At 38.6% G+C, this 12,916-nt stretch overlaps 1 protein-coding gene across 3 annotated transcripts in view; it reads left to right on the forward strand.

The window, feature by feature from the left end:
- Positions 1-12,916, forward strand: part of trappc9 (trafficking protein particle complex subunit 9) — a 250,150-nt gene that overhangs the window by 19,461 nt on the left and 217,773 nt on the right. For all 3 annotated transcript variants that reach the window (XM_042506368.1, XM_042506370.1, XM_042506369.1), the window contains one exon: positions 5,951-6,094. In XM_042506368.1, coding sequence (XP_042362302.1) covers positions 5,951-6,094 — 144 coding nt within the window. The remainder of the gene's footprint in view (positions 1-5,950; positions 6,095-12,916) is intronic.

Consider the following 12,916-nt stretch of genomic DNA (forward strand, 5'->3'; position numbering starts at 1 on the left):
TGATTTTTACTTGGAGCACTTCCACAACTCTATATTTAATTATTTATATCTTTTATTTATTTTTTATATATTTATTTTCCTATATTTTTAACATTCCCTCTTCTATTTTCTTTTACATATATTTAAAAAAAGCTGTATTTTTTATTTTTTAAACTGTCATTTTAACATTAAACCATTGATCAACGCACCTAAACAGTGGTGAACCATAGGAGGTACATAACTTATCCTTCCTTAACAGGAAGGGGTACACCCTGGACAGGTCGCCAGACTATCGCAGGGCCGACACATATAGACAGACAACCATACACGCTCACAGTCACACCTAAGGACAATTTAGAGTCACCAATCAACCTGAGCTGCATGTCTTTGGACTGTGGGAGGAAGCCGGAGACCCCGGAGAGAACCCACGCAGACACGGGGAGAACATTAAAGCTCCGCACAGAAGGGCCCCCCCTGGGTTGAGTAGTGCTGATTTTATATCAGCCGAAAGGAGTAAATCTCACTGAATTTATCTTTTTCAAACGCTGAAAGCAGCGCAGTCTCACCTGATCCAGATCCGGTGAGTGGCAGCAGTGTAGACATAGTTCATCACGCCACCTCAGGCTTTGCTGTGTTTTCAAGAGTGCTCCTCCAGTGTGTTCAAAATTCAAGCCACCACTTTGCTCAAAAAAGGGGCACAGTCGAGACGTGACCCGAGTTTTTGTACACCCTTTGGTGAGGTCCTCATGATAAGCCTCTTGGTTCTACAGACTATTGACCCTTGCTCATTGCAGCCTCTCAATGGTGACGCGTTGGCGAAAAAAGGCAGAGCTCACAGTGAACAGAAAAGCTTCAGGGATGTCCGTATTTTTTTTTTTCTCATGATCGATTTTCAAGGAATGCTGGTCGAGGCTTTTTCTCTGATAAGCTATTAATATCTGGCCTGGTGAAGAGAAGCGAGCTGTTTGATGGCAAAGGTTTGCAATTCCACCGTGAAGGTCTGTTTTAAATGGAATTTACAACTCATCACACCAATAGCTCGTAACTATTGATGCTCTGTGCCTCCATATCACATAAGTATCATCTGTCAGTACCACCAGGATTTATTTTCTCTTATAAACAAAAGGTAAACCAATGTTTAACCCTTTGAAACCTGAGCAAATTGGCTTGAGTTCTTTCGAAAACACAGGAAGAAGTTACAAGTTATGAGTAACAAGAAAATGACCTGCAGTTTACCAAAATAAATGGAAAGAAAAAGGTAAAAATAATAAATAAATAAATAAAAACAAAAAAAGTAAAACAAACAAAAATATATAAATATATAGATACAATAGTTAACAATAATTACAAAAAAACCCAAAACTACATATATATATATATCATAAAAGAGACGTCTAACAAGACACCTCCAACTGCAAAGAAGAAATACATTAAGATTACATTAGATAAACTTTGTCCCACAGCATCAGGCATCAAGGCTCAACATCCAATAAACAGCGCACATTCAAAACACGTCTGAAAACAATACATGCACATCTGTAAAATAGAATTATTGGACATAAAAAGGCAATGAGCAACTTGGCAAAAAATGTCCAATAATTTAGGAAAAGGTGACATGAAAATAACTTGAAATTTATGTTGTTATTGTTATTATTATTATTATTAACTAATCAACAACAACAACAACAACATAAATTTCAAGTTATTTTCATGTCACCTTTTCCTAAATTATTGGACATTTTTTGCCAAGTTGCTCATTGCCTTTTTATCCTCATTTATATCTTAAGTTCTACAACTAATAGATTGCTTCTAATCATAAGGCCACTTTAGTTATACAGCTTTCTATCATTTGTAAAGTGGAGAAATCTTGTGGTGAATCTGCAGAAATTTCTCAGGTTTTGGAATCCTCAGCTGCAGAATTATGGCAGACGTGAAGCTTTGATCGATTCCTCTGCATTTTATTCATTCAGGGGACATTTTTGAGGCACTTTTGAAAGTTATTGCTCTAGCGGGCTGAAGTGCCAGTTTCATCTTTCAATAGAAATTTCTCGTCTACAACTTATGAACAAAATCCTCCTCTGCATACTGACATGGAAAATCTAGTTATCTTACCGCATTAAAATGATCTCTGAGGATCTAAACTGAACAAAGTTGAGCCTTTAGTGAAAAATGAGAAAGGAAAACATAAAAGACCAGCGTTCTCTTTTTTTTGTGATACAATTTTTTTTGTCTCGTTACCAGAGGACAAAAAGGAGTACCCTGGGATTCTCTCTACATCAATCATCAGTCCATGTCGGCTTAGACACAGATACATAACTGAACATTAGAAGAGCACTTCCTTGCTCCTCCAACACTTAGATTTGGGTGAGATATAGTAAAAACATTACGGGAAATATGTCCATGTTCCAGTTATACTGAATAACAGATGTGACTTGAAAAAACTTCACATCTAAGCAAACATTTTTTATTATAACACAGGCAGCTATGGGGTGTCGTATTAAGCTGGAACAGAAAATCTTTCCCGTGAATTAGTTCGTAGCTGACCATTTAAAATTTTGAGATGAGACAACAATATTTACCCCTCTACCCTTTTCCAGACTAATAGATTTCGCCAGTTCTTTCAAGGAGAAATCCCATCTCCCATTTTTTAACTTGGACCCCATTCACCCATGTTTTTGTGTCTAAGTGACTCGTGGGAACGTCATTTTTTGAAGTCGGTAGTTGAGTAAAATGCTGCAGCCAGCAAAGGCAAAACAGGCTGCAATGTAACCACTATGGGTAGGTGCATCCATTGACAGTGCTCGTCTTTACCACTGACTGACTCAGGTTATGGAAAAGACCCTAAAGAGAATTGAAATATTTTTCTCAAACATCAGCCTCCAGGGCTGAAAAATGAAGCCAACACAGAAGTGCCACAAACTGCAGTTCCTCAAATGGCCACTGGAGGCTGGCTCCAAAAGGGAGTCAGTCCCCATAGACTCTCATGTTAAAATGCCAAAATTTACAGCAGAAATAAAAAATGTTTACAGTCTTGTACTAAAAATGGTTTTAGTCTCTGTAGCTAATTTCTCCAGCTGTATAATAGGTCAATTTTTATACAACTTACCCGTTTACAATTTATGGCTTTAAGTGACAAGGCTGTCTGCCGACCGTGTCCTGGGCTTCCACATCAGATCCACCCCTTGCTCCTCCACAGCTACAGCCTCTCATTCAAATACGGCCTCTTCTGGCTCCAAAAAACTAGTGGGAGTTGCTTGGAACTTGCTACATATGATGTTGAATGTGTCAGTTTTGATTAAACAGTTGCTAAAGGCATTTAAACAAGGTTTCGTTTTGGATTTTGTTATATTCTAAATATTGTTGGAAAGATTTACATTTTTATTGTGAATGCATATCGGTTCCAAATGTTGGTTATTGGTCTCGTTAAAACCTAATAATCGGTATCGGCCTCATTCAGTTAGAGCCTCAGATGGTTATATAGGGACAACATTATTCTATAGAACTAGAAGCACTGAAACACACATAATCCACACTGATATATCAGCTGAATCATCCAAATCCCAGCTGAGGCCTGAGTATCTACTCTGAGTCCCCGCTGCACTGATGGGAAAACAGGGAATGACAGTTGTAAGTCTTGTGGCAGACAGGATCAGGTGGGAGTTTATCAGGCAATAAGCTGGAGAGGCAGGTTCAAGCGAAAGAGAAAAAAATGGGCATCAGTGGTGCATTGCAATAAGGCCACTGCTCTCTGAGATACAGTGGAACAAATAGCTTTATAAGTGGCACACAGGCCCTTTTCACTACCTCTGTTAACAAAAATGGGAACACATTTTCCACCTCTTACGTAGACTTGTGGCCTGCCGCCACTGAAATTTTAGGAGTGTCATTTCTTAATAATTTACATGTTTATTATCCAGGAGAATAATGTGGCATCTCATCACCCTGCGTAGGAGAAAACTCCCCGAGTCTCATCAGAGGCGGCCCAGAGGTACCGCTCCTTTTAAGTCTGGTTTTGCATGACAGTGCGACCGCTTGGCCGTGGCACCGCGCTCATTATCTCAGCGGTGCGTTAAATGGATTGCCAGGCACCTCCAGCTCAGGCCTGAAAATACCACAAATGAAGTCATTTTTTTCGTGTCGGAGTGAGAGAGACATCCTCAGAAAATCCAGAGTGTCCTTTGGATTACTGTTCTCCTGATAAGCGCCGGTTTTGGCAGACAGGTGGAAGTCAGCTATTTTTAGACTGCTTAGTGGTTGCAGTTTCACCACATGAAAAAAACGAAGGACTCGCATTTACAGTTTGTTCAAATGGCAGAAAGACGTCAGGATGAATAATGAGCGCAGCAGAAAAGTGCTGATAAGTGAAAAGCATCACAGGCAATGAGTTGACGTTATTGGAAGTGGTATTTAAGCTGAAGAAACATCCGAGTGTTTACCAAATATCCTCCCTTCCCTCCCTCTGGCCTCCACGGCCTCCTCAGCGCATCTTTCCTCCAGCTTTCTTTCCCACTTAGTGAGTCAACAGTCGACAGCTGGGAGTGGAGCAGGGGATGTCGTAGGGGGCTGAGGGTCTTATGTAACAGTTGGTGTCAGGCTAGAATGCTATTAAGATGTCTCGTGAAGTTCTGCAGAGCAGACAACGCCGGCTAATTTCGAACCACGCTGGGACACATGTGAGCAACATCAGCTTTAAGAGACAACTCCAAAGAAAAGACTTGAAGTCTGATTTGATTACAGGTGGTCTTTTTGTGTGTAAAGCATGCCAGATGCCCTATTCACATGGGACTAGTGTTACCTGTGGGCCTCATGTCATTTCAAAAATGACCCCCCCACGTCTATGTTTCATGCTGCGCATTCACAGGGGATAAGCAATGTCTGTTTTTTTTACTCAAATTTACCAACATTATTCCTCAGATATGATATCAAGGCTCCACATATCATCTTGGGGTTCTTAAATCCACCGCCGCCCTAAGCCTGCTGAAAGAAAGAAAAATGTTCCTTATGGCATGCTGTCATACATGCAATCTAAGTACAAGAAAATTACCTGATAATTAGTATTAAAATAAAAAAGTTAAAAAAAAAAAAGTAAAATATGGGGAAAAAAAGGAAATGACTTGCAAAAGGGCTCCTAATGTTTAAATTCTCTAACAAACTTTTATTTAATAATATTGCTAATTATAATGGTTATATGTTATCATTATAATTAGCTATAAGTATAGATTTCTTTTTCTTTTTTTCCCTTGACATTTTCCCATAAAATCATTTTCTAAATCTACAAAGTTCTTGCAGTTTGTGTGACATTTCTTACCAAGTTTCTCATTGACTTGTTTTCCCACATGTTTGTAGAAGAAATCGCACCAATTTGCTCAGAGTTCAACTTTTAAATACTTGTTGAAGGTGTCTGAAAGCAACACAAAAAAGAAATCCAACTCCAGGTTTCAAAGGGTTAATTCGATGTGTATCTGATCCACCAACTGGCGCTTATTTTAGTGGCATATTTTAATTTTCTAAATCGGTTCACCTCATTCCAGTCTCCTCCTGCTAAAATAGCGCAGCTAACCGACAGAGGCTGGTAGCAATTAGAGGTGACAAAATCCAAAATGAAAAGTTTACATGCAAACACAGTTTATCTTCATGATTATATCGATGCCGAATTGACAAGAATACTGTCGATGCATGACACCTTTTATCTTGTGTTTCTAGAATTATGTGTTTTGCGGACAGGAAAGGAATTGTTAAAATGTCATATTTCTTAAAGGGAGTTTGGTATGATATTTCCCAGCAGGAACAAGATGGGAAATAATCTCCAAAGGAATCTAGTTATAGTTTTGCATATAATGACCCTGCAAGATCTCCATTCTCTGCAAAATCTTTTCTGCATCTGTACTGGTATGAAAGGACAGCTGTGTGACATTAGATGTCAGCAATGAGCCTTGTGAATGTGACTTTCTCTCATCTCTCCCACTCCCAGGTACCCACCGCGGCTGGGCTGCTGTTCAGATGCGCCTCCTACACGAGCTGGTGTACGCCTCCCGTCGAATGGGCAACCCCGGCCTGTCTGTGCGCCACCTGTCCTTCCTGCTGCAGACCATGCTGGACTTCCTGTCTGATCAAGGTCAGCTCACTATGCGGCTTGAAAAGCAGCAAATATTACACTTTCCCCTTTTTTTTCTCCATTGTGGAATTTAAACCCTGTGAGGTGCTTCCAGCTTCATGTCCAGCCTTCAAAAAAAAATTAAGCAACAGCCTCCCTGTCCTTTGGCGATTGTGGCATTATACCTTGTGCTTAATAGTATGCGATGCACAACAAAGCCAGCTTTTTCTTGGCGGGAGTGCAGCATTGTGCTCTGAACAGAAATCCTGTGCAGCCAGGAGATAGGTTGTTTTACTGAAGCAGTGTGAGCCAGACGCTCCACTGGCCACACAATAGAGGCCAGCGTAATCCTTGGCTGGCTACGGAGCATGAGAATGGAGGGGGGGGGGGGGGTGAGGTATGGTACAAGATGCAGCAAGCTTACAGAATAAAATATTAAACATCAGTGAAGGCTCTGTGCAACTGTGTTTGGGGTGCTGCTTAAATAAGCCTTAGAAATTACAGCAGGGATAATCAACTTGCTTTGCTAGGGGGCCACTTTTGCAAAGCGACAGGGGGTCAGGGGCCATTTGCAGCGGCCATGTTTCTTGGATTTTAGGATGTCCCTAGGATTTACGACATTTCTATGATTTGAGGTCATTTTTTTGGATTTGAAGTCATTTTTAGGATTTTAGGACATTTCTATGATTTTCAGACATTTCCTGGATTTAAGGTTGTTTTATAGGATTTTAGCATGTCTAGGATTTTAGGCCATTTTTAGAATTTTAGGTCATTTGTAGGATCTTAGGACATTTCTTGGATTTTTTGACATTTCTAGGATTTTACAATGTGTCTATGATTTTGGGACATTTCTTGGATTTTAGCATGTTTCTAGCATTTTGGTCATTTTCAGGATTTTGGGTCATTTTTAGGATTTAAGACATTTAAAGGATTTCAGGATGTTTCAAGGATTTAAGGACAATTCTAGCATTTGAGGATGCTTCTAGGATTTTAGGACATTTGTTGGATTTTAGGTCATTTTTCAGATTTTAAAACATTTCTAGGATTTCAGGAAATCTCTAGAATTTCATGACATTTCTAGGATTTAAGAAAAAATTCCAGAATTTCAGGACATTCCTAGGATTTAAACACGTAGGATTTTAGGACATTTCTAGTATTTTAGGCAATACTTTTGACTTTAGGATGGTTTTAGGATTTTAGGATGTTTCTAGGATTTTAGGGGCTTAGCTAGGATCTCTGTTGGGGGATGTGGGGGATTCTCCACTGGCATTTTTTTGATAAACAAGCTCTATTTTGATGTTTTTTATGCACTCTGGCACCTTTTTTATACTAAAAATACAGAAACAATTGCCAGTGTGAATCACCATTTGATTGTGAATTAAAAAATGGTCGGAGGGCCACCGAGAACCTTATCAGGGGCCAGATTTGGCCCGCTGACATAACTTGAGCATCACTGCTCTACAGCCTTACGTACATACAGGGCCGGAAAAATGCTACCAAATGCCGTCATTACTACTGCTGCTGTTGAGTGTTTCTTCACTGTAAACCTGTGACCTTGTAAGCTGACTTCTTGAGCAGTGTTTTTTTTTGCTACATTGAAAAACCTTTTCGTATTTACTGAGTGTAACTTTTGGGGCTCAGAGCTCTGCCTGCTGCAGTTTAGGTGCCCTCTTTTGATTGCCTCTACTCCCGTCTGCAGTGTGATATTACAAATGTCAGGAAGGTTATTGTAGCTCGCTCTAGTGGAATAATTCTCTTTTGATGTGTCTTGGGGTTTATGTGTGTATATGTCAAGCATAGAATAGAGTCGGGCAGAAAAGGACTTTTCTAGCAGAGCTATAAAAGTCCTACGGAAATTTTAGTGAAGAAATGAAACTTTAATATTTAACTTTCAGACATCTGCAAGTCTTTCAGAGTTAGAACTTCATTGTCACTTGGAGTAAAATAATTTTAGCCTTCATCTGGGTCATCATACAACACATATTACATGATTTAAAGAACATTTAAAAAAGTAGAAATTGAAACTCTTCCACTTATATGAAACAAGATGAATAAATAACTCTCCAAATCTCCAAATTTAAGCTACATTTTGGCGAAGGAAAAACTGGCACGGCCGTTTTCACAATGGTTCCCTGACCTCTCACCTCAAGATATCAGAATGAAAAGAGAAAGTGAAAATGATCTGAAACTGTAAACACAGCCTTGAATATCAAAGCTTTGAAAATTACTATTTTGTGAAGGAGATAATGTGAAACTTTAAAACAGCAGTGTCCAATGTCTTCAAATGATACTTCATTTTCACTGATAATGAATTTTTGTCTTGATGATGCTGGCAATATCAAAGGTGATATAAAAAAACACAGGCATGTAATTGTGTGCTGGAGTTTTTTAATTTGTTGGAGCTACCATGAAAAAAAGGGTGTAATTGAAAGGGAACTAAAAATAGAAAGAGATGATTAGAAGATATTGTCTCTCTGATAACATCAGGTTTTAGTGTTGGTTGCTCAAGTCTTTCATATTCGCAAATCCTGATTACACCGCCTTGATTGCAGTGAGAAAATACATTTGTTTTTAAGGCTAGATGCCACTTGCCATTCTTTTCTGTTCTAATGCCATCACATCACCCACAGGAGACACATCTCTGACTGTTTTCTTTCCTTCTAAGGCCTCCCCAATGGCTGGTTGTAGCTTTTCAGATCTGGCATCATTAGACACAAAGCTCAATTGTTTTATGAAAGTTTTTACCTTTTCAGCAGTGCTTGTATTAAAGGTAAGGCTTCACATCTCTTCTTCTAGCTCAAGATAAGGTGAACAGGACCATGTAGGGTTAAATATAGCCTATTTTTAGTATTGCCCGAGAGAGAAGAATCAGTAACAGACATGTGATAACTAAGGCAGAGTGAGATTAAGCTGTAGAATGTGTAGGGTCAAGGTGCTAATGTTGCTAGCTCCATAAACAGCAGTAAATAACAGCAACAGTGCTGACAAAGCTAACGGTGTCAGTTCAGTATGCATTTTTTGCTTTTCGATTGTGAAAAGTGGATTGTACCAATGAAACTATTCTGTACCAACTCCATTTTTCATCATCCCTCTGCTCGGGGTACCTTGCACACAGATCTGGTTCTAAAAGGAGGAATTAGAAACATTGCAGTCCATTGATTGGTCAGTAGAGAAGTAGTATTGAATGAACTAGTATTGACTGAACATTTCTAGGCCATAGGGATGCACGATGTTGGATTTATTCGCTGATATCAGATATGCCAATACAAAAACAACCAAGTTGGCCAATATCCAACACTAATAGCGATATATCTACTTTTATCTCTTCCTAATTCTAGTGATCCTCATGTCTCTGTGGTAGTGAAATTAACATCACACTATGCAAACTCTTACCTAAGTGACCCACCAGCAGATGGATACATAAAATATAATGCTTTTCAATGAATGTTTGATGAATGTTCAATGAATATTCATTATTTGTGCAAAATAAGAAAAAAACGTAAACTTTTGGTTGAAGTTTTGTAGGTTCACCTTGTCAGTAATAATGAAAACTTTTCAAAAAATTGTGATATCGGCAGAAATCACCAAATTTGATATTTAATTTCAAAGCCAATATCTGCCGATACCGATGACGCACCGATATTAGCGTGCAACCCTGTATTAGAATTCTTAATTTCTGTGATGTTTCCCTTTAAAGCCACAAGATTCTCTCGAAGATCACTGACATGCATACAAAGCATGCGAGCTATCACTTTGTCATCGTTAAAGTTTTCATCACAAGTTTAAATTTGGACATGCACTTACCTTCCTGTGCTTATTTGACCTGTAGTACCTCTTACCCAGCTGGCTGCTGCATTAACAACAGCATGATAACTGCTGCTGTTCGTAGCCAGAATTTCTCCAGCAGGCATAAGAAACATGTCTGTGTATCATTTAAAGTGATTGGATGTTGAACAAACTGTCCCTCACCACCTATGTAGTGATCCTCTTGAGCCGGAAACCAACTAAAACCAAACATCACGTAGATTTTTCAGGGAAAAAGGTATGTTTATATTGCAGTTGCAATGACCAGTGAAACTGTTGCATCATTTTGCAAAAATGACTCACTTCACTTCTCTAAGTAGTAAATAGATATGGTTGTTTAGGGATTGCAGACTTGCAATAGTTATACTGAGTGCAGATGAAGTCCTGAACTCACATTTCATGAGTTATGAATGTCTGCTCCCCACGTTTTCTATGAGTAATGACAAACATTGTGATACAATTTATTTTACAGGGACAGGTATACCTCCAACAGCCACATGTGCAGTTACAGTGACCATAGCAGTTTTAGTCAATTAAGAATGACAAAGAAATACATTTTGCCATTTGTTTTAAGCTTGTTTTGACTTCTTGCACTTAATTAGGGCTGTTCAAATACCTAATTAATCCCTGTCTCGCCAAAGTTGTAAGTGGAAGTTGTTTGCATAGTTGCATAAACATTCACATAACAGTCCTGTTCACATAGCTATCTGTAGAGATTTCTGATTTAATTCTCCTCAAACAAATTGCTCATTTTTTTAATCACCGCTGTTAGATTTACCAAAACAACCACTATTTTAATTCTACTGTTGCTCATTGTAGCCAGGGGTGTTTCTCTGTTTCAATACAAAATACACTTGAAATGCAGTTTTGATTTGCTGTAGACATTTAGAATACTAAGCTTCTTCCAACATATAATCTTTTCTGCTGCCTTGTTCTGGCTGTAGGAGTACCTTGAACTGAGAGGGAGCACTGTCACGTAGCCTGAAAATAGTTCAAGATCAGTATAACAGTTAGCAATGCTGCTCAGCTTGTAAAACAGTTGTATAATGTGTGACTCTGGAACCAGTTATGTCATTGCACTTTTTTAATAATTATAAACTGGTGGCCTGGAGTTTGAAATACTTTTACTATGCAATCTGGGTCTAACAAAAACATAGCCTATATGAAATAGCAGATGTAGCCAGTGTGATGCCACCTGTCGGTTTATGGAATCCCATTTTAAGGCCTCGAGTTTGGCATTTTGGCTGTAATCATCTCAATTTCTTTGAGCCAGATGTGACTATACACCGAAGTTGGGCATTATATCATGGTGGTCTATGGGGATTGACACTCTTTTGGAGCCAGCCTCAAGTGGTCATTAGAGGAAGTGCAGTTTTTAAGTGTTGGCTTCATTTTTCAGCCTGAAGTCACTACTTGAGCAAAAAATTTGCTTTAGAGTTGCATTATGGGATGTGTAGGATGCAGCCTTTTGGGTACTTGACCCATATTAGGAACTTAAAGATCTTCATTTGATCTCCTGTTGAGTATCGAAGCACAAAGTATGAAATATCCCATTTAAATAATACTTGCTTAAGATGTGTCTTTATTGACACTGATACCATGCGTTGGATTATAACGATGTAGATTGCAACACTTCGAAGGCACATTGGTCTTGGATGTGTGCTCTCACAACAAAGATAGTTACTTTGTTTTGAACAAAATTCAAGACATGATTTTGTGATACCCGGCTTCCCACATTTTGTTGGTCCTGGTGATGCCAAATTAAGCAGCAAGGAGCGTTCCAGGGGCCAAGAAAAAGTCAACAAGTTTGATAATGCTTACTTTTGATAAGTGAATTTACACCAGAAAGATTAATGCTGCACTCTCAGTTGCTCAGCTTTCAGTCGACTAGGATTATTTCTTTTACTGAGGTTTTTATTGTTTTGATGATTTATGTTTGACTTCCAGTATTATTATTATTATTTTTGCTTGCTTTTCCTTGAAATACCAGCCAGAAAAAAATAAATTATTCATAAAACTGTTGTGGTCTGGCAGTAGTTTTCATTTCGCTATATAATTTGATCAATCTCCCTTTGAAAATGCTCCCATTGTCTGCGCTGTCATTAAAGCTATTTGAAGCTATATTCCCACCTCTCTGCAGTAGTGTCTATAAAGCAGTGTCTATAAATGATGAGTTTCCAGGCATTGCAAATATTGGAATCTCTGGGGGCCCTTAACTGTACTGCTACTGAGGTTTTTTTTCTTCTTCTTGTTCCGTCAAATTGGAACATTCTTAAAAAGATTCAGGAGAGTGATAGCAGCGTCATTTCAGGACATACTCAAAGCTGAAGGCCATAAAATTTCAGTTTTTATTACCTGATTTGCCAGTTGGTTACAGCTTCATTATTCAGTCTGATATAAGCTACTTGTTTGTCGTTTTCTTCCAAATATAAAATGGCCTATAATTATGCCTGATTTATTTGTCAGCTTGTTTGTAACTTCCTGTTTGGTATGCCAATTTATATAAGATGTCATTTGTTACATGTTGATCATATACATACACAAATACTCATTGCTGCTGTGCTCCGGGCCATGCAGCACTCAATTGCACAAAGACACATTGCATAAAGATTTATGCTTAGAAATTCCAATCATCTCTTTTTAATGGATTGTGGTCGCCCGTGTACCTGTATTTCATTCATGTTTTCTACCATGTTTTAAGGGATTCTGGCTCCGGCAGAGTTGGATAACATATCCCCTCTTCTGTTGTTAACACAAAGGCCATGATTAAATATTGCAAAGTCTGCCATCTGTAGTTTACTGTAGTCATTTTGCTTATTTTTATACATACCCAGTAGGCAGGTTTCCATTCACTCTCAAAATGACCAAACTGTACTTAATATAAAACTTTCCTAATGGAAACATATCCATTTTTCTTTAGTTTTCGCTGAATTCTATTATATGCATCATACAGCTAGTTTAGAACAAGAAGAAGGCAGAGTTTGAAAATAAGCATGATCCGAGTAAAGGGGCCGGAAGTAGGAGTGGTGAGAAACAGGG

This window comes from Plectropomus leopardus, chromosome 18, assembly GCF_008729295.1.
Source record: "Plectropomus leopardus isolate mb chromosome 18, YSFRI_Pleo_2.0, whole genome shotgun sequence".
Taxonomy (NCBI): Eukaryota; Metazoa; Chordata; class Actinopteri; order Perciformes; family Serranidae; genus Plectropomus; species Plectropomus leopardus.